Here is a 22,648-nt window from a genome sequence, read left to right on the forward strand (position 1 = left end):
CTCCCCCTGGGATCAGTTTGTTAATATACAGAGAGAACATAAATGTTAAAACAAATATTAATTGCCCTACACCATCCAACTCTGCCTAGTAGTTTTTCAGTATGCCACCAGGCCTCTATTGTTGCATAATTGTGTCGATGTTGCCTGTACAATCTCCAGGGAAATCTCAGCTAATACAAAAAACATCAAACTTCTGCTATTCGCAATGTCAAATAAATTATTTAGGCTTACTTTCAGTGCCGGTCTTTTCTTAGATTTATCTGAAGCCTTATCAATTATTAATTAAAATAATGGACTGAAAGAACCAAGCAATGTCTCATTTAACATGATTCTAGGTACTGTATTCTAGGTCAGATTTATCATAATAATTAGTATTAACCTGTTCAATGCAACCAGACACAACCACATTGGATATATATACTGTATATGGAAATGATACTAAAGGACATCTCATGACTGCTGCTCATGATATTTGTGGTCATGTGGTAATTAACCCGTACTGGGGTTGATAATACTACTACTACATTCTTAAGAGATTAATTTATGCAATATTCACAGTGAACACTAGAGGACAGTAGCCACGGCTGGTAAACTACAGTACAGACCAGCTTGTTGTGCATGTGCATGCCTTTCTTCCTTAAGCTCTGACAAAAGGTTTAGCATTCATTAATATCATTATTTATGGAGCATTTTAATCTGATAAATAAATAATACATTTAACATTGTTATACAAATAATAATTTCAAAATATCTACTTTGTAGAAGTTTTTCAGGATTCACAAATTTGGCGTATAGCAGCTACTTGAAGTAAATGATTGGTCAGAGCCTGTGATAAGTCTTTGAAAACTAAACAAAAAATCTCTAAACTTTTCTTCCTCAAGTTGCCAGTGAGGTAGCTGCTAGATTGGCAGTGCTGATGTTCTATTTCAAGTTACTTAACACGTCAGTGAACACGGTAACGTGTCATTAGTCAGAAGGTTCATTGTTCCGAAATTACTATCCCTATCTCTAACCCTAACCTAAACCTAACCGCAAGCACGGGAGCAAACCTAAACCTAACCGCAAGCACGGGAGCAGTGCATGTTCGGACTAACGGGACTTCGGATCTATGGGCAGTTCCCGTGAACACAGCAGCAATCGATAAACAGTGGAGCAGATGGAAACCTTCTTCAAATGTCTCGTTTGATTTATACGTTTTGTAAAGGAACACAGAGAAACCACTATGCCAGCATAGTGGGCATGCATGTAGTTGCTTGGTAGGAATGGGAGGATTTGCTGGCTGTTCAGTCGGACATGGTAACATGGCTAACTGGACAAACAAAGATTCTTTCTGTCTGAGAGACATCATCTACACCCAATCAGTGGCTACTAGAGAGAGACAGAGATCCAGAGAAAGATGAGATAAGAGATGGAGGAAGGTTAGTAATATTATTGTATAATTTATATGTTATTGGCTCCGCCAGGCCGAAGCCATAATGGCAGAGACTATGTTTTGCACGCTGTCCGTCTGTCTCTGATCATCTAATCTCCGGCACCGTTGGCCTGTTCCAACGCGAAACTGAGCACACACATTCCCTAGCCTAGACTCTAGTAGAACCTCTGCCCTACATTGGCCTTTTAAAGATATTTTTTTTGCGGCTTACGCCTTTTATTGATTTTTTGAAGGGACAGACAGTAGGCTGACAGGAAACGGGAGAGAGATGGGGGATGACATGCAGTAAAGGCCGTGTCGGGTCCGGGAGTCGAACCCGCGGCACACTGCGACTGGATTACCAGTCCGGTGCCCAGACCGTTACGCTACGGCCTGGGCCAACATTGGCCTTTTATAGCACCACCAGGAGATTTGACTACTCCTACAGATTTTGTCCAAACATCATGAAAATCGGTACACATCATTAAAGGCCTGTTTCCTTTAATGACTATAGAGATAATGTGTGCCGATTTGCCTTTCTGATTTTTCATATTCCATCCTGATGGCTAAGATTGCAGGAATGCTCCATTTTGAACAAAATGCCTCAAGCCAGGGACAGACACACATAGCTCCTTTTTTTTGAGTGGTGCAAACACTCCAAGGAACAGCAATGTCCGTGTTCACCTATGTGTGTACCTATGTATGTGTTGGTTAATGAGCACCAGTATGACTATAGCCTGGAACTCACCTACTTTCTATGGCATAGGCAGCTCCAGGCAGGATCCGCCGGGAGAAACTATGCGCAGCTGCGCGACATGAGACTAATTACTGACAGAGAGAGATAGTGTGTGTGTGTGTGTGTGTGTGTGTGTCAATTTAACAAAGTTGCAGACGATAAGAAATCAGCAGAGAGTGAGCGATGTTTGCGCTACTCTATGCCGAATTGAAGTGGACTCGGACCCAGACTTTTTTATTCTCCCTGGAAATAAAAACGTCTGGGTTTCCGAGGCTAGTATGACTATGACTACTGTACCAGTAGGGGCGCTGTTGTGCCACAAACAGAGAGAGAAAGAGATAGTATTAGTGCTGCACTGTTGCCTGCTAATGAGAGAGAGGAGAGGAGGAGGGGGGGTGGAGGGGGGAGTTGCACCACTCAGTTCACACGGTGTGATTTTTATTGTGTGTTTTTTGCGGCTTTCGTCTTTATTTAATATTTTTTATAGAGGGACAGACAGTAGGCTGACAGGAAATAGGGGAGAGAGATGGGGGAGTGACATGCAGTAAAGGCCGTCGGGATCGGGAGTCGAACCCGCGGCACACTGCCAGGCTTGGGCTACCGGCCAAGCTGCCTGGACCGCTGAGCCACGGCCCAGGCCTACACATAGCTCCTTAATGAAGTGGTTGCACCACTTAAAAACCTTTGCCCTTTAATTTTCACATCTGCCTTTTATAGCGCCACCAGGAGGTAGATTTATGTAATCCAAATTTCACATATGATCTCTATAGTCATGTGATCGAGACAGATCTGTTAAACTTTTCATATTCTATCCTGATTGGCGAATTCCGAACATTGCTGGTCCACAATAACCGACCTGAACAGGGCGACCTTTGCCCCGAGGAGCACTTTTTTCTAGTTGGTGGTCAACTGGTCTTGCACTTTGACATCACTCTAAGTAGAATCTCGTTGCAATGCTTTACCATGTCATGGTGCGATGCATTGTGAGCTTTTAGATAATCTATTTTTGATATTTAAATAACGCTTTGTCTTTTTGGTGGTTGTTGACATTATTTTCACCTATAATATCATGCCCAAAATGGAGACGACACCAGATTGAAACTGGATAATGAAAAAATAAGATTGATTATATCAGATTATATCAAGTAGACCTCTGCAGTGCTATGCATTGTTTTTGTTTGTTCATCCACCGCACATGGCCATGACCTTGAGAAAATGGGACCATCCATGCCCCAGTTTTGAGTTGTAACTCACTTGTTGAGAAACCGTCTGAATGTAACACTCCCTCCTCCAAGTTCCACTGTGGCAACATTTCAAGTAGAAATGTTGAAATATCTAAATGTTCCACACGAGTTATACACAGAAATAATTAGTTTATGTATGCGGGTTGTTTCATTCTGTGGAATTGATCCAAATTTTCCTGATTGCTTTGTAAACACCAAGGCCCCAAAGTATGAGAAAGTGATAACACGCACATATGTCTGTAGACTGTAGCACATTGGATGTGAGTGGGTGCTGTTGTGTGCTATGTATGTGTCCAATAATGTAGTCTCTGATCAAACTTAAGACATCCAACGCACTCCAATGGCTATTTTATTTATTTACGGTAGTGTACATTGCATAGAGATGAAATAAAAACATGTACTTTTCTAAATTAATGCTAGGTGTGCATCTAAACAGATTCCTGTTGGCTCAATAGCAATATGATATCATGATACAATATTCATATACAGCATGATTGAATAGTTGTTACATTAGTTTGAAACAATCTGAAATGGATCCACAAAATGAATAAATGGCAAGTCTGAAATAGACAATAGATTAGCAACATAAATTGTTTTGATTTGAATTATGTGGAATTTGTATGACATTTTGACGATTGTGTTCAGAACTGAATTTCAGCATGTGGTTGTTTTATCAAACTGGGGGGTCCTTGAAATAAAATAAAAAAGGTTGAGAACCAGTGTAGTAGGAGGTCTTTCAGTGTGTTAAATAGAATCAACTTAGAAACCTCCTTGTTGTTGGAAACTGGATGAAGTCTGTCAGGATATGGATCTCATTACATACATGTTATGGGCATGTTTACATTATTTTACACACATGCATGTACAATACACATATACACTGTGCCTCTCTGCCCATCTCCTTTAAATACACGCACACAAACGCACGCACAATCATGCATGCAAGCATGTCACGTGCCACCCTGATCAATATCATTGCCAGCATATGCAAGTATAAATAAAGTATTTTTCCACACTTTACACACATTCAATTTCCTCTTTTTTCTATTTTCCTGTTGAAGATGACTCCCAGACAGCCTTTCCAATCACAGTTTCCTTGCAGGAAGACCCCATACTGTACATGTACTGTAGCTGTTCCAATATGTCTTGGAATCCACACTCATCTCAGTCATTTCCTTCAGCTGTATTTGTCAGTGTAGTGACTGTAGTCTTTGAGTGTACAGTGTATTGCCAGTATACTGTATCTCTATTGTCAGAATCTGTGTAAATGTCACTTAATTGATTCCTAATGCTTAATTTATACATAATTTATACAAAACCAAACTCACAATTGCATACCAAGCGTGTAGATTGGCTATTTTTGGCATCCAATAACAAACTCTAAAATCAGGCTTTACTTTCCCACCGTTAGGAAATCCGCATAGAAAAGTGAAACTTGGATGCTGTAAGAAAAGAAAATAAGTCCTTTCACTTTTTGTTGAGATATAGGCTATTGGCAGCAGAGGACAATTCCCTTTGCAATTCAATCAGTTCAGGAAGCAAGTTTTCTTCAGCATTCAAAAGGAATTGAACTGTTGTTATCATAATAATATTTAGTCAACTGTTCCCAATCCTGATTTTGGATCAGCTAACATTTGTAAGTTAGCTACAGCATTTGGTAGAAACAGATTAATGTCAATTGACACAGTAATATAGCATTGACTGGAGTTCCACAGGGCCCTCTCAGTTTTCCATCTATTCTACTCCAAATCCTTTTGCTGAAAATAGCCCTTTTTGCTGTCAATGTTTGTTTTCCTCTTAAGTTGATAGCATGATGATAGTAGTCGCCTAATGCTGTGGTTTAACCCATTAAAACTGGGAAAGCATCTGTGTCATTAGCTTTGGCTATTCAAAAATAGCTGATAAAGTGATGCGATGTACGCTTGTACATCTGCTATTTTTGAACATTTAAAATAAAATCTTGAAAGTGTTGAATCATTTTGAATTACAAAAAAGGTTTGAGAACTACAGATTTAGTCTTAATGGATTAAACCAGGACAACTATTGTTGCTCCAGTCAAGGTTCTCTCAGCTTTAGAGGTGTGGTCTTCTGGCATCAAACTTTACAATCTGCCGTCATCCTGTTCTGGGAATAACACATGGTTTTGAAGAATACAATATAGTGTAGGCCCAAGTGTAACTTTTTATTATTATTTTCTTTTAAGCTGCACATAGCCATGCCCATGATGCGCTAAACCTGCCAGTTTCCCCCCTGTGTAATCAGAACTCGTATAACCTTCCATGCAGTCATGCTCAGTCATATGCTCCTGCTGGTGTGCACTGCAAAATCCTCAGTATCGATTTAACTCTGAAGGTTCCATTGTTGCACTCTCTCCGAGTTAGGTTAACTGTGTAGCCATGTGTGCCTTTCTCTTGTTTTGGGGTGGAGCTGAGTGTGTGTGTGTGTGTGTGTGTGTGTGTGTGTGTGTGTGTGTGTGTGTGTGTGTGTGTGTGTGTGTGTGTGTGTGTGTGTGTGTGTGTGTGTGTGTGTGTGTGTGTGTGTGTGTGTGCGTGCGCGGGGGAGTTGCATGGTGCCTGTGTCTCCCTCCTAATATCAGACTCTGTGGTCTGTGAGTCTCTGTGCCTTTAAGGAGGAGGGTTTGACGCGTGTGTTGGTATTTCTCAAACAGAGAGGAGGGGTGCAGTGGTGGTAGTGGTGGTGGTAGTGTTGGTGTGGTGGAGGTGGGTGGTGGTCCAGGAACTAAATCCACTGCTTTAGAGGGAATACTCTGTAAGTGAGTGTTGGTCAGAGAGAGAGAGAGAGAGAGAGAGAGAGAGACAGACAGACAGACAGACAGACAGCGAGAGAGAGACAGAGACAGAAGGAAGGGACAGACAGAGAGACACACAGGCTGACAGACAGACAGACAGACAGACAGACAGACAGCAGGGCTGGGTGATCTCAGAGCAGAAGGGCAGCAGTTAGAGTGAGTTGGGGAAAGTGTCAGCAGAAGAGTTAAAGGAAGGACCTGGCGACTTTAAAGACAGAAGTGGTACCCAGACTGTCAGGCCATTATGTCCATGTTTGACCCGGGCCAGCGTCTCCCAGAAGAGCAGGACTATGTGCAGGCATACGAGAACGTCAGGGAGAAGTATAAAGGTAACAACACCACACATGCTCCACCACCTCTTCCTCCTCTTCTGTCAGCCTTCAGTGGCTGAAGTACTGGTAAATGGCATGTCAATGAGAATAATTTAGAAGTGTGTGTGTGTGTGACCCAAAAATCATACTTTACTTAGTACATACTTGGCTAAGTGGCAGGTGTGTGTGAGAGAGCATAATCTTGCAGGGTTTGCAAGTGGGAAGTGTGTATATTGTATGTGTGTGGGGGTTCTAAAACCTGCCTGACTGTCCAACATTACCGTAATTGGTTCCATATTGATTTGCACAGATGTACTCTATTTCAGTCCTCAGTCAAATGGGAACCATGATGCTTCTGTAATGGAAGTGACTAGTGAAATGTTTGTAATGGTAGCAATGCATTAATAAACTTGGGTATCACACTCTGTTAGTTTGGTAGAATCTGCAGGAGAGGAGAAGCACATGCTCTGAAGGAAAGATATATAATAGATAGATAGGTAAAGAGAGAGAGAAGGTAAACGCGTGAAAGTACTACCGGCCAGTTCTGTGTCCGAAAAAATATCTCACAGGGTTTGCTAGACTTTACAGTGAAGTTGTCATTTAACCAGGGCTCTATCCTAGGGACCTTTTTCGTTCTACACCAAATCTCTTCATCAGAATTAGCAGAATTTTCACCAGGGTCACCAGGGTTCATATGGTTAATGAGGAGTGTTGACGCCAGTATTAGAAGGCGTGTGTATCTATAGCATACAGAGGAATCCTGTTGCGCCTGATCTGGTTCTGTTTCTACTATCAACCTCACGTCTCAGTTGAATTACGGTGGCTATGTGGGCACAGAGAGGTGCTACATTTGTTTCCCTGGTTGAATGGCACAGGGCCCATGCCCACAGCGCACTTTAATTAAATGGAGAGTCTACAACGAAGGTAGCACACATACTGTATCTGTGTGTTCACCTGATAGTAGTTGTGTGAAGGTTAGCATTATTTATTACAGGTGGCTAGTTTGCTGTCTGTTCAGAAATGTATAGGGACAGACAGTTGTACTATCACTTGTTAATGGATATTTCAGATTAATTTACCGTAGGAATGATTTGTTTTCTACTAGTGGAGCTGCACCATGACCAACAATGTTCCAAAAAAAGATCCAATCTGGGAGCATGTATAACTACAGTATATCAATTCAAAATGGAGCTTTGGATTAAAACCAAACAAGCAAACATAACAGTCAACAGTTATGTTCAGTAGAGATAGAGATATTTTACAACTGAAACAAACAAGTGATCTTGGCCTTGAATCTGCTGTGCTACTGCTGGGAAACAGAATCCATCCATGCAGTTTCACTGGTCTAGTCATTTTCTTCCCATGCAGTCCCCCACAGTGCAGGTCACTGTGGGTGACAACCCCTCAGAGACCGTCTGGAACCAGTCTGTTGTTCCATGTCCCCAGTCAGACCCTCTGCTCTCTGCCATCATCTGACTTCCTGCTCCTCTTTTTGGTGGTTGGTTCATTGCTGCTGAGAGAATTGTGAGCATCCCACACCACCATCCTACACTTGCACCTGATGCTGTTCCTGCCTTGTAAAAATGAAATAATAACAAAGCGCATGCTTCTCTTTAGCTCTCCTCACGGAGTCACTTCTGGGACTGGCACTCCTGCTCTTCTGGCAGCCGCTGGCCCAGGTCAAACATTCATGGTCACAATGGCCTGACAGTCTGGGTACCACTTCTAGTGGTGGGGCTTTAAGGATGACAATGTTGGTTAGTCCGTCCATCCGTCTGTCCATCTGTCCTGCACCTTTGTCCCAAGCAACATACTGTATCTCAGAACCTTGATGGATTGCCATGGAATTTACTGTGCATCTCCATCCCCCCCCCCCCCCCCCCCCCAGGGGATGAACATGCAGTACGGTTCATCCTTACCCCATAGCTTTTCCTCTAGTGCCACCATTAGGACGCTTGCCAACAACAGGGTTTCCTCCAGGAAAATAAATCACACTTGTGTGAAGTGAGGGGCGCCCACTGTGGTTGCCTCGTCACGTCACCACCATCTTTAAGCTTTGCAGTGGTCACAGAAAATCCCTGATTGTTTAATGTCAGCCATACTGTTTTGAATCTGACCTTTCATAATTGAAGGTTTTGATATGCTGCTTGCTGCATTCAGGTCTTTTCAGACATTACTACTAATTCATTTTCAAGCGAGAAGCTCTTGTGAAACATGGCAATCTTGGCATTCATGCTTCCTGGTGGATGAAACCTACAGTACCAATTTTGGTCACCTCATAGTATTGAATATCCAGTATTGGAGTTTGGAAGCAACCTCCTGCTGCCACATGCATTATGTGCAAATTCAAAACAGGTGGTACGCAGGGTTGTTGAGTGATATCCAACGAGCACTCCCAAACTCTGACACACAAAATAACCTGCACAGAATTTCTCGACAGAAAGTAGCTCATAACATGTCTACGGTGGATTTTTATGAAATAAAAACGTTACAGATTGATAATTCTGTAAATAATAAAGCTTTCCGTACAGCTGCAATGTTGACGTTTAATACAATTAGATAGGACTTTTCTCTTTGGATGAAATGGGAAGTTGCACCTAGTTAGCACCTTGCTGGCAAGATGTGTATTTTGTGTAGTTCATTGATTTAATATGAATGTTTTTAAAAGACATTCTTAGCCTGAGATATTTTTCCTGTATTTATGGAAAGCTATGAAGACCTTTAAACATGAGACACTGTTAACGTGGTACCATAAACATAGAACAGGGACTGCTATGAATTCTTTGCCTTCTGACAGGCTTTGACCCCCAGCCACCACCACACCACTGTCACCTCACCTCTCGCAAGTCCCCTGCCAACATCCAACATCTCTTCATGTGAAGTTGTTTATTTCCACACCTACAGTATAGTCTGTATAGCAGAGCCTCTCAGCTGGCATCTGTTCCATTACTAACTACACTACACTACTGTACACATGTGAGCTCATTTGGACTATAATGTGAAATAGGCTCTCAGAATGTATTTTGGCACAGTGATGGACAACCGACCATTAGGGTGTGTGGTGCATGCGTATGTGTGTGTGCGTGCGTGTGTGTGTGCGTGCGTGTGTGTGTGTGTGTGTGCGTGCGTGCACCCAGCAGTAGACCAGACAGACATATTTCTGTACCAATGATATTCATCCCATTTTTCAGTACATTAATAATGTTGCAATAGCTCAAATTCAATGTTTCCCACAATGAACGATAAGCTCATGGTTGGCTTGGCTGTTTGTCATAATTGTAACTGTAGACATTGTTCATGTTAAGCATGGCTTGGCTTGAAATACCTACCTCAAATATATCATTTGAGTTTAGCCTGTCACTTTTAAAGTTATTCTGGTTGAAAGGACATGACATCTAGGTCAGGCATCTCACGTAGAGAGACTGTAGTTTTCAGATGGCAGTATGAAAGACTGAAGATAGCAATGAGTTGGTGTCATCACACATAGCATTTAATTCAAACTTGTGCAGGCACAATCTGTGTGTGTGTGTGTGTGTGTGTGTGTGTGTGTGTGTGTGTGTGTGTGTGTGTGTGTGTGTGTGTGTGTGTGTGTGTGTGTGTGTGTGTGTGTGTGTGTGTGTGTGTGTGTGTGTGTGTGTGTGTGTGTGTGTGTGTGTGTGTGTGTGTGTGTGTGTGTGTGTGTGGAGGTTGCTGTACTAGTACTGCACCTGCCAACCATTAATTCCAGTGACCATAGCACAGTGTGGAGATGCCCCCTGAGTGGGGTTATTTCAGGTCAGATATCCTCCCTGGTGATGTCATCCCTCAATAATGCTTAAGGGTCAATGTTTCAGAGAAACACCCTGGGAAAAACACAACATCATTGTTGAAACCGGTTGACGTTTGCACTGTGATATCTACTAGAAATGCAGCTCCACACAATCTTCGTCATTTTTACAGTGATAAGTTAAATCGCTATAACGCTCAAAATTGTAAGCACCTACAATGAGTGAAGACATTTACACATCATGCAGCTATACCAGACGCTTGCTTAGCAGAATGCAATGCATGCATGTCTGAATAGTTATAGAGATAACTTCTAAAAAGGTTACGAAACTTGTCTGATAAGCCACTGCCAATACAAGACCCCACCCTCCCTCCACTCTTTACTTCCCGTACCTTTTCAGATCGGTTTCATGCAACATGACCTGATTCATAAATAGAATCTCAGTTGTGCATGTTCATGCACTGTGTTATACAGTGTATGCACAAGTACTATACTACAAACACTGACACACATACACTTTCTAACTTGTATGTGCTGTATTGTATTGTATGGTGTGCATGGAGGGAGATAAGAAGACGTGCAAGTACTAGTAGTAATAATATGCAGTACAGGTGGGCTGGCAAACATACACACAGCTGCTCTTTGGGGAATGGAGTGGACTTATAGTGAATCTGCACACACAATGATACACGAGCAGCTCTTTGGTTGGCTTGGATGGGCAGCAGTAGAGAGGAATTAGTCTGAGGATTGCAGCTTTAAATACACAGTGAAATCCTCTGGGTGGTTCATTTCACAGAGAGTATACAAATGTTACCAAATGGGTGGGCGTGTTTGGTTGCACTTGTATACTCTGAGTTATTAATGGATAAATTAATGTGTACACAGAGAAATCATGTGTTAGGAATCGGATATTATTTGTATTATTACTATTTGTAGTATTATTTGTGCGTCTCTGTGCAAGTAATTTTTGTAATTGCCCAACTTATGAACTATTAAGGCTGTAATATCGTGGCTTAATATATTTAGTTATTATTATATTTATATACTGTTAATATACTAGAATAAGGCCATCACAATAAAGTAGTACTGCATTGCCCAGTTGCTTAAAACCTGGCTTTTTCCCATTTTAAAATGCAATACAAAAGTACTTATATTCTTCTCACAGTGATGGCAATTGTGACAAAAAATCTAAACACACAACTTAGTCAGTGCACTTGTCAACAAGTTCACTTGTCAACAGGTTCCTGGAGTCCATGCTGCTCCTTACACCCAAATTGAAATTGGTCTAAATTTGTGGCACTAGAAGAAAATCCATCAGGTCACCAGAATTAGGGGTGCACGATTATGAAATTATGACCAATATCCGATCTCCGATTACTTGCAGGGACATATCTGCCGATACCGATTCTCACCGATTCTGATATTATACAGAGGACCACAATGGAAACAACCCTATAGGGGCTTGGCCCAAAGTGACAATAATGTATTCAATCAATAAATAAAAATACTCTTTTTCGAGTTTCGAGATGAGTACACAAATTATTTTGAGACCAATCCGATACCGATATGCTGGAAACGCAGCAGGGGGGACCTTTATCAATGTGTTCCATTCATAAACTAGCCTACACAGTTAAATCTATGGTGATAAAATTATACTCATAACGTGCATGTGTCGTGCCGTCTGGGACTGGACCCCCCCCCCCCCCATGGAACAGCGCTGAGCGCACTGATATAACAGATAGCAGCGCAAAATGTTTACAAGTTTATCGAGATGAAAGTCCCTACTCCCCAGTCCCCACACAGTGACAGCACTCCATGTTTACGGCACGCACAGACACAGGCAATTGATTAATGTACTCGTCCTCATTTTGATCAGGGCTTCAGTCTCCTCATTCGACCACGTCTATCCACGGTAACGGGACATCTTTGCGCTGCGTAAAATATGCCTTCTCCGTCTCCAACTGTGTTCAGCTCCTCACCCGCCACATTGTTTGCTTCATTTCCTTTATTTACTGCATTCACACCTGCACCGAATCGTAATCAAGTGCGATTGGAAGCGAAACCCCCGTTTTTGCTCGGAGTAGAATGCAGTTCTTTGATACGAATTTGATACGGATTCGAATGAGCCTTCACACCTGCCAAACGAAGTGCATTTTCTGAAAATGCGCAGCAGGATTCGTTTTAATCGCAGCAAAGCTCTCTGGGGTGAATGTAACCTTAGTTGCGGTCAGTCCTATTACTGTCAACCATGTATACAGAAAGTCAGAAACCCATGAATGAGTCCCCAGTTAATAATGGAAAGGCGTCTTGTGTCTTTGAGTCCCCAGTTAATAATGAAAAGGCGTCGCATGTCTTTTGTGAGTGGGCTCCAAGCCGGCCAATCATTTGCTGACATAATCCCATTAGTATCAACAGAGGCAGTGTTCTGACAGATAATTGATATGCATTTTAAGGATATATTGGAATGCAAGAAGTTGTGAGTGTCTGGTGCAGACACTCACAGAAGAGATTGTCATACATCATGTTCACTTAATATTCACATCTAGACTCTAAACCTTGGCCCAAGGTGCAGCACTGTCTCAGATATTGGTGACTGTCCAGAGTTACCTGAAGAATGGCTGTCCTATGATTTATAGGGGCCTTCTCACCACATGTGCTATTTCACATGGTTTTGTAAGGTTCCTGACTGATTGTGTGTTTTACCACATAATTCTGTCATGTCATTTTGTACTATTCATGGCTACACAGCACTGGAGGGTCTATTCTATTGTGAGCATCTGTGTTTCTCATGCTGTAATTCTTGTATTAGTCTGAACAACTCCTGGGCAAAGCTGAGCAGGGTCACACCACTTTACCTGGCAGTAGTATCACAGTCTTTCATCGGGTCACAAGTCTTTCTGAAGATAAATTATACTGGATAAGTTAATTTCATTAGTTTGTTTTTAAATAAGACTCCAATGAAATACCTAGACAATGTAATTGTTCAAAATAAAGTCATGGCAAAGCATCCTTGGGGTTAAAAGTAGACTGAATGTTGAATTGTATTTGTAGTGGCCTCTTTCCAAACTCAGAACGACAGTAAAGGGATTGTTTCCCTTGTTTGCTGAAATAGTTTTGACATGAGTATAGTCTGACACATCTTTTAGCATGGCTTCTCAGAAGAATGCATTTTGGACCACAGTTTTGGTTCCACTGATTTAGATGGTTAGTAGGTGACAGGTCTGACCTGGTACATATTTCTTGTTGTGCACAATGTACATTGTGGTGCAAATTATTTCTAGTTGTATGTTTTATGTTTCTGTTTGCTACCTGTTCTGTCTGATATGAACAGAGCACTGGTTATTCTTTGAGTGTACTGTATCACCTGTTGTGTACTATATCATTAATTTTGTGTTGGGGTTAGGCATCAATTAAGACGTCACCACTTCTGTCCAAAGTGTCTGATGGTGATTGTCTTCAATGGAAGCAATTAGGCAAATGAACAATTAACCTAATGATGCAATCTCAGTATTTACTTTCCCACAGTGTGCGAGGATAAATAGTTGAAATGGTTGTTCAGTGTGTTCTATGCTGCTCTGTTAGAATATTGACAGAGAGTGAAGGTGACTCAGGAAGGGATGTCTTTCTAATCTGCCTGTGAGGGTGATGTCATAGACAGACAAATCTGTCTGTGCAGTGGGAGATTCTGGTCTCCAAGCTACAGTTGGGCACAAAACTGTTATTGTAGCCAAACTAGCCATGTAATCCTCAGTTCCGCCAGGCTGTAAAAGGTGATGAGTAGATAGATTGAACTATCACTTGAAAAAGTCGGTTGTATCTAGAGGCAACCATAGACAGTAAAAGTGGTTAATTTTCGTAGAATGTGCCTATATATTGGGAAATCTGCACACACAAGTGCTGATGTAAATGACTAAATAATTCATAACTTTTTGTATAGTTGTATATATTTCAATAGTGTGTGGTTGTGACAAAATACCAGTGAGTGAACCCATGCACACTGAGTGGGAACCAATGTACTAGGGCACACATCCCTGTTTCTATGTCTATGTTTTAGCCTCTTTGTTTATCAGCCAGGCTTGCAGGGCGCAGCAAGTCAGAGACATCCTGGCTTCGCTGTGGTTCTGGGATGTAGAACAATAGTACTAACACCCCTGATGCTGGCATGCTAAGCCAGACTAATGCCAGGAATGTCATGTCAAGTCTGTTGGCACTATACTGTGTGTTGGTACTGGTCCTGGGCTGGGGTGCTATTGGTAAAGTCTACGTGCCCTGCCTGGGCTGGGGTGCTATTGGTAAAGTCTACGTGCCCTGCCTGCTACTACTGCCAAGATGGACACTAGATTATGGGCTTCTACGTTATGGAGTTTATTAGCAACATTGAAAAAGATTTTTGTTTTGAGCTTATTTCTACTGAGATAGAGAGCCTGATGAAAACTTTTTAGATATAATATGATATTAATGCCATTTGATTCATGATTAAGTCTGAAATAGTCTGCTACTCTGCTTCTTTCCTATCTCTAAAGCAGGGGTTCTCAACGTTTTTGCCTGGGGACCCCCGGAAATGCTTTGGCCATGTCACGTGACCCCCGCCCCGCCCCCAATACAAACTAACCTTAAAAATAGAGAAAATATATCAACAAAGAATACTGAAAACAGATATAATCATTAAGGAAAGTTTATGCATGTGCAGTATGTAAACTCTTCATTTCCATTTTTCCAGCCATTCAGTTGCAAAACCCCCACCCCAAAAAAACATGTTTTTTTTTAATAATTTGGGGACCCCCAAATAATTTGGCGACCCCACGGGTTGAGAACACCTGCACTAAAGAACCTGTCATGAGTGTATTTGTCCATACAGAATAGATGTGCAGGTACAAAACATTGTTCCTGGTGACCCTAGAACAGCCTCTAGTGGAGCGTTGTTAGTGTTACAGTACACACTCAAAACTTTTAATATTTCTTTATTTAACCAGGGCAGTCTGTCATAGATGGAGAAGCAATGATAAACAAATATTTTGGTAATGTTCAGAGGAAGATTCCCTCAGGCTCTTCGTTCATTTGTGGGCAGATGAGACGGAGCAACTGTGCTGGGTTTTTAATAAAGTTAGATTGTTTGGCATACAAGCCGTTATCGCCCGTCTCTCTCACAGGCTTCTCAGACTGTCTAGCACAGTCAGGGAATCCAATGTCAAAGCTTGGCGTGTTCAGCATCCACACACCCCTACTCTCAGAAGCTTGATAGCGTGTTGGGCCTAGTCCAAGTTCTAATGCTGGAACTCCACTGGGTGGAACCAAATTTCCATCTGGGGGGTTAATGGCACATCATGTCTACTTCTTTTGATGTCGTCACTGTCTGGTGGAAGCCTTGCATTTCCAAATGTTTCAGGAAATGGAAACATAATCCAAGTTAGAATCCATTGACAGACTTAGTCTGGTGTCCCTATTTTGGGCATGTCATTATAGGCTACGTGAAAATATAGGTTTAAAAGATTTGTCAAAAATAGAGAAACTAGCCAGTCTACAATCTTGTGGAGCAACACATTGAGAGCTTCCAGATTTTTAGTTTTCACTACTTTTACTTAACACTGTCATAGGACAATTATAAAATAGGGCATTAATTCATGAACAAAATATGAAAAGATGAATATGGAGATACAAGGTTTCTGCCTGTGAGTGATATGCCCGTGGCAGAAAGAAAATTGGCAGTGTTTCAAAATTCAGTGAGTGAGTTTTGACACCAAGCTCCTCAACAGCTGCATGTAAACAGCAACATCGACTGACCAGGCAAGGGAGTCATGTTTGCTGCACTCAATGCTATATGACATTTCATATACAGATAATTTCAGGGCATTTCTTAGATTATATACCACGGGTGACCAGGGTCAGTGACAGGAAACGAAAGATATGCAACAAAGGTAATGAGCCAGTTTCAAACCCAACAACACTGGGTGCCGTGTCATTAGTCAGAAGGTTCATTGTTCCGAAATTACTATCCCTATCTCTAACCACTGTAAAAGTTCTCTGTTAGTCTGTTTTCTGTCACATCAGTTTAGACTGGGTTACGCAAGAAAGCACATTTGCCATAGCAACACCACTGATTAAGATAATATTTCAGGTGTGGCCTTCCAGTTGCTACATTAGATTTACCATCTGTCATCACTAGAGGGTTTATTTCCTTGGTCTGATGCCCTGAGCATTAGTGGAGGTCCTCTGCAGTGCTGTTTTCTCAGCATGGATATTTGATATTATTCAACAGGGGCATGCACAGTTCCAGTAGTGGAACTGTTAGTAACATCACGTTGCACATTGCATCACATAATTGATTGAGTTGAGTAATTGATAATTGAGTTATTATCACACATGGCAGGATAGCTTCAAATGCATTTCTGTGCTGTCTTTTTGGTGCAACATTTGTGCTGTTGAGAGAGACCACATGAAAATCGGATGATTCTACTGTCTGGGCACATTTGCTCTGAAACTGTTATTGGTTTCTTGAAAATGTAAAACTGAATCACACGACTCAGTTTTACAATGAATACCAGGCTTTCGTCTGTGGTGGCAACCCTGTTGAGGCGAGGTTAATGCTTTCCTAACTGAAGTCCAACTTTATAAGGCTTGCATTGACTGAAGTCCTCAACTGACTGTCTCAAGTCACTTAGCTGACGATCAGACCCAAAGTGTATAACAGGAGTTTCAAATTGTTATTTGCCTCAAACAACTCAGCTTTGTTTTGCTCATCATAGCCTATAAGACAGTGGTAACTTACTTATCATAATTTGGGGTTATTTAGTTGGCTTCCAAGCAATGTGAAATATTTCAGTTATTATAATGAAAAGCAGCTGTGTGCAGCTCGTTTGGGATGTTATAAAACTTAACAGAGTACTGTAGTTACAATCTACACAGCATTTAATCATAACAGCTTCTTTTAAAAGAACTGGCCTTACGTGGTCTGACCTACAAACACTTGATTATGTTGATAATATACTGTATGTTCTTGACAAACTCTCATTCACTCTGAAAGAGATTTGTTTGAACTTGATACTTTATTGTAGGTAAAGTATCTGCTAGCTAGCAGGACACTAGCAGTTTCGATGTCGATACATCTTTGTCACATCATGTGACCCAGCTGTCACCTGGCCCGCCTCAACCTGGCTCGAGGCGCGGTGGCCCTCCATGTTGGCAGGTTGACAGCAGTAACTGTTACCGTGAAGGTCCAGATCTTGATTTTCACTTTTTCAGTAACACCACATCCGAGCCAAGTCCCAGAGCCACAGTCATTTTGATTTCTCCTTAGTTTGCCCAAGTGTCATCATGGACACATCATGGAGCGCCATGACAATTTCATGGACGGCAAATCTCGCACCGGAAGGTCAATGAATACATGGCAGTGAATGGAGCCGGCTGGACCAGCTCGTGAAGAAACATTATTTCTGAACAATTGAGGCCTTTGTCATATAATCGGTTCAGGAATATAAAAGAAGACATATCACAGGTTGTTTCCTAATCACTTGCTTTTCAATGTGCACATTTTATTGAGCATCTAAACAGCCCACCCTTTAGGGCAAGGTCGCTTCTCGCACTCAGGGCGTCTTACTGGTAATGTATTATAGAGATGGGCTTCATATAAAGTGTTACCAAATTAAATAATTAAAGCAACTGGTATTACACGACCCACTTTGGCAATGGCATTTTTGGTGGTCCCAAAGGTGCATACTGTGTACAAGTGTCCCTGTTGCCAAATGTATGCCTGTGATCTCATTTAAGTGTGCCAAGCGGTATTAGAAGGATTAGCTTGTGGTATTATGTGCCAATGAATAGGCAGTTGTTTTGAGGAATGCTACTTGGCCACTTTCTATTACTGCTGTTCATTGTTTAAATACCTGATTAATATATGTTGCCTGGTTAGAATATACTCACATACTGTACACAAATAAGTTATGTGTTGAACATTTAATTACACCGTTAATTGTCTTTGTCTGCATGATATAAATTATGCTTACAGTAGGTTTCAACGTATCACTTGAACCTTGAGACTGCTGAGTCAAAGTCAACATCACTTTCACTGTCATCTGCTGAACTGGGAATACATTCTGCCCCATAAACATAAACTGTCGTAGGATACGGGGGGGATTAAATACATTAGACTTTATTATTTCAAAAAAAATTACGTATATAATTTAAAGGTGCAGTAAGTGATATTTATTTCTTAAAGTGTTCACCGCTCTATATTCTGTGTTTGTTCAGTAACAGGGGTCTTCCTTTATCTCAAGCTTTTCAGTAGGCCTACAGTATACAGAAAATGCATTTTCAGGTCGGCATAACAGTTTTATCCAACCAGGAGAGAGAACTCATACAGGATAAACAGTGAAATGGAAGGGCACAAAATTGTAACTAGAACACAACACTATAGCAATGATTAAAATCAGAATATAGAGCTTTAAAGGGATAGTTTTGTCTATCAATTACTCAACCCATGGAGACTTTCCCTCTCATTTCTAAGCCAATAATTTCATGACCAGCAGTGGTTCCCTATGGAGACTCAAAGGAGACTCTTTGTGTCTCTATAGAGAACGCTGCCTCAGCACATCCGGTTATCAAATTATTGGCTTAGGAATGCGACAAAAAAATTGTATCCATGAATTCTCTATGGGGTGTGTAATTGATAGAAAATAAGTAATTTTTTGGGTGAACTACTCCTGTAACCTTTTAACAATATACGCTTTGTTTTAACCAAAACATTGCACTACCTTTTTATTTTGTTTATTTGAATTGATCAAATAACCAAATTATTGTTTTATTTATATTAGTTGTGCTGTATTGTCACAAAATCACAGTATTGTACTGTGATTTTATTTCACTATACTATTGATTCCCTTTATCTGTCTTTATTTGGCTTTGTTTGTAAAGATGAAACCTTCCCCCCCTAAAAAAGTGCTGTGTCATGAATGATCCCCACTTACGTCAAGGTCCTTTCCCTCTGCAGCACTTCTATGAAAAATTGAGTAGTCTCAACGCTCTGTGCACCAGTGGTGGTAGACTGTCTGAAGCACAGGTATTGCTGACTCAGATTGTGACGCTGTGTATTTCAAACTCAACATTGTATTTGATTTTTGACTGACACGATGGGTCTATACTTGGTCAGCTCCTTTTTCCCTCTACACCAAATCTTGTTAAAAAAAATAGCCGAGCTACAAGCTCACAACGCAAGCTTTTTTGCGCATTTATAATTTGTATGTTCAGACTTGGTGTTCCTCCTAAGGATCAAAATGCATTCTTCACTTTACAATAGCCGCATTGGCTGGCCGGAGCCAACTCGTGCATCAACGTGATGTGATGGCTGAGCGTGACTGTTATTGGTTAAAGGCACCTCCCTGTGAACCACCGAGAGGATGGGTTGGGATGGGACAACATCAGGAAGGGAGGGGGGGGGGGGGAGTGTGCTTTTTTTCTTTCACAGTTTTCTCTCGGCTGACAAGGATTGTGTGAGAGAAAGAGAGAGAGAGAGAGAGAGAGAGAGAGGAGAGTGGTGGGTGGGAAGACAGAACAAGCGGCTGAGGGAGAGCGAGAGAGGACCCAAACACGAAGCTGTCAGCTACTGTAGCAGCAGCAGTAAAATGGGAGAGGCGTACAGAAAATAAACGGCTGCAGTTTAAAAGAACAGAGAGGGTTTTCCATCCTCTGACGTGCTGCTGCCTCAGGGCTGCGTCTGCAGCACTCTGCCGCCACTGACCACGGCCTCAGGGATTGGAGCAGTGAGAGCGAGATCATGGACTCCGGGAGGTCTATTCAGCATGAGATCACCTCTCTCAAAGGTACCCCTCTCCTTCAGTTTTCGTCCTCTAGCAGACATCTGCATGCTTGTCCTGGCCGCCTCGGTTTTGAGGTCTTGAGGATGTGAGCTGTTCAAGGATGTGAGCAGCTAGGAAAAAGAAAGGGAAAAAAACTTTTAGTTTGAAAGGGTTCCGTGCTGACGTTTGAAATGTTGGAGGAATTCTAATCCTCTGCTCTCGCCCTCTGTTTCTGCTGGTTGTTTTGGATAAAAGGAATGAAAGGCTTTTGTTCCCTTTTGTGCCCAAGCATGACCGCAGGGGCTGCGGCCAGCCGGTTTGGTCGTAGGGGGTCAGTGGCAGCGATTGTGTCAAATGTTGTTTTTATGAGCGTGTGCGTTAGAGCTGGGTGAGTGCTGTGGGAGACTGGTGCTGCATGCGGCACACTGAATGCGTCTGCGCTGGGAGCTGCAAAGTGGCTGCGATGCTGCATCACCGCGGTAACAGTTGGGCTGAGCGTAGCCCTGCCCCTCTGCTCAGGATGGGACCGTGGTTGGAGAGAATCGCAGGATAAAGAGAGCTAGTGGGACAGTAGTTGAAATGAATCAATGATACGTATCACATATTGTATTCTGCCCTCTATTATGTGCTACCCCCAATCATCCCTCCCCCTGCATTGTAAAACTTTGTTTGACTACTTTGTTGACATCATTGGAGTTTACTCTGCCACAGCCATTCCTGACTTTAAAATGTGTTATACATTATATAATAATCCAAGATGGAAATTTTTCAGGAAATGAGAAAACCTTATATTTTTGAGTGGTGCAACCACTCCAAGGAACAGCTTTGTCCCTATGTCCCAACCTATGTGACTATGTCCTAACCTATGTGACTATGTCCTAACCTATGTGACTATGTGACTATGTCCCGATTTTTAGAGTACCAATAGGGGGTGCTGTTTCACCACTTGCTTCAGACTGGTCTGATTTTTAAACAATATGTTGGCGTTGTCAGTTGTGACTAATATGACTATATATATTGTCAATGACTTGCATGTGGTGGAGTTGGCTGCTTCAGAAGACAGTTTGAGGGTCCATTGTTTTTTTTCGAAGCATTTGTTACTACTTTTCATTGGTTCAATATATATATTTTTTAATTTGCTATATATATATATTTTTTTTTAAGATATTTTTTTTGCGGCTTACGCCTTTTATTGATTTTTGAAGGGACAGACAGTAGGCTGACAGGAAACGGGAGAGAGATGGGGGGATGACATGCAGTAAGGGCCGTGTCGGGTCCGGGAGTCGAACCCGCGGCACACTGCGACTGGATTACCAGTCCGGTGCCCAGACCGTTACGCTACGGCCTGGGCCAATTTGCTATTTTTTATAGAAGGACAGACAGTAGGCTGACAGGAAATGGGGGAGAGAGATGGGGGAGTGACATGCAGTAAAGGCCGTCGGGATCGGGAGTCGAACCCGCGGCACACTGCCAGACACAGGCCCAATCCCAATCCACTCCTTTGCTGACTCAATGAGCCCTCACCGATTTAGCTGTGCGTTCATGTGAAGCCTGCGAGGGCTTGAGGGATGTCCCATTTGAAATCGGTAAGTCAGTGAGGGCTCAGCCCCGCCCCTTTATGTGCCCTTTGCCAAAGTCAGCATCGATGCTGACTTTGGCTGACTTTAGCAAAGAAATTACCCACAGTTCATAGCGTTACCAGGGGAATGAGGGGGATCCTCGAACGTCAATCATTTAAGTATGCAAATTGGTTATGTATCGCAGTTAGAATGTCAACAAACACAATAGTGCTTTCTCACTGTTCTCAAAAGGAGACGGAATGGAAGGATATAGGCTATATATTTAATAATAATAATAAGGGAAACATGATGAGAAATGACTAATGAGCAAAGTAAAAGAATATGGAAATGAAATGTATAATGAATATTATTAATATTATAGGCCTATATGAATATTACAACCCATATCACACAGGAAAGTGTATTTATGAAACTAATAATAAAACGATCAGCTTAAATACTAAAATAGACATGATAGACATGTATAAATAGGCCAAGCATGTAGGTAGGCACTGGCTGTGAATAAGGACAGTTTTTATAAAGTGATGCAAAGTGTCATGAATGGCGGACTCATCTTCAAAGTGCTGTCCCATTTCTTTCACAACAATTTGAGCCCTTGCAGCCTCTCACCCTCAAGCACTTACAGCTGACGTCACTAAAGTCAATGAGGGTCCATTCAAATATCTTTGCTCAGTTCAAAGCAAAACAGCTGTAACATGAGTTGATGTGCTGTACAAATCAATATTTGTCTTGAAGATTAAATGTGGTATGTTGAACATACATTCACTGGGACATTCCAGATTATATTAAAATAAGTATGTTGATCATTAATTGATTCATTACATTGGCTCACTTGGACATCGCAGATATATTAACATAAGTATGTTGAACATGAATTAATTAATTAATTGGCTGAGATCACTGGGACATTCCAGATTACTGGTATGTTAATTGCCCGGTATCTTAATTGCCCACTTGCACTGAATACAATCATGTAATTTGTAGTTAAAGTAAGAAATGTCCA

General features: G+C 41.7%; 2 protein-coding genes across 4 annotated transcripts in view; both read left to right on the plus strand.

Annotated features, from left to right (window-relative positions):
• Window positions 1–6,164: 6,164 nt before the first annotated feature.
• The window catches only part of pleca (plectin a), a 113,686-nt gene continuing 97,202 nt past the window's right edge, over window positions 6,165–22,648 (plus strand). For all 3 annotated transcript variants that reach the window (XM_083789378.1, XM_083789379.1, XM_083789382.1), the window contains exon 1: window positions 6,165–6,529. In XM_083789378.1, the coding sequence (XP_083645504.1) occupies window positions 6,445–6,529 (85 nt within the window). In that variant the 5' untranslated portion in view covers window positions 6,165–6,444. The remainder of the gene's footprint in view (window positions 6,530–22,648) is intronic.
• Window positions 19,854–22,648, plus strand: part of LOC310876080 (uncharacterized protein) — a 48,851-nt gene continuing 46,056 nt past the window's right edge. The window contains exon 1 of the mRNA XM_083789527.1: window positions 19,854–20,089. The gene's annotated coding sequence lies outside the window, so the exon portion shown is untranslated. The remainder of the gene's footprint in view (window positions 20,090–22,648) is intronic.

This window comes from Protomyctophum parallelum (genome assembly GCF_964188405.1).
Source record: "Protomyctophum parallelum genome assembly, chromosome: 1".
NCBI lineage: Eukaryota > Metazoa > Chordata > Actinopteri > Myctophiformes > Myctophidae > Protomyctophum > Protomyctophum parallelum.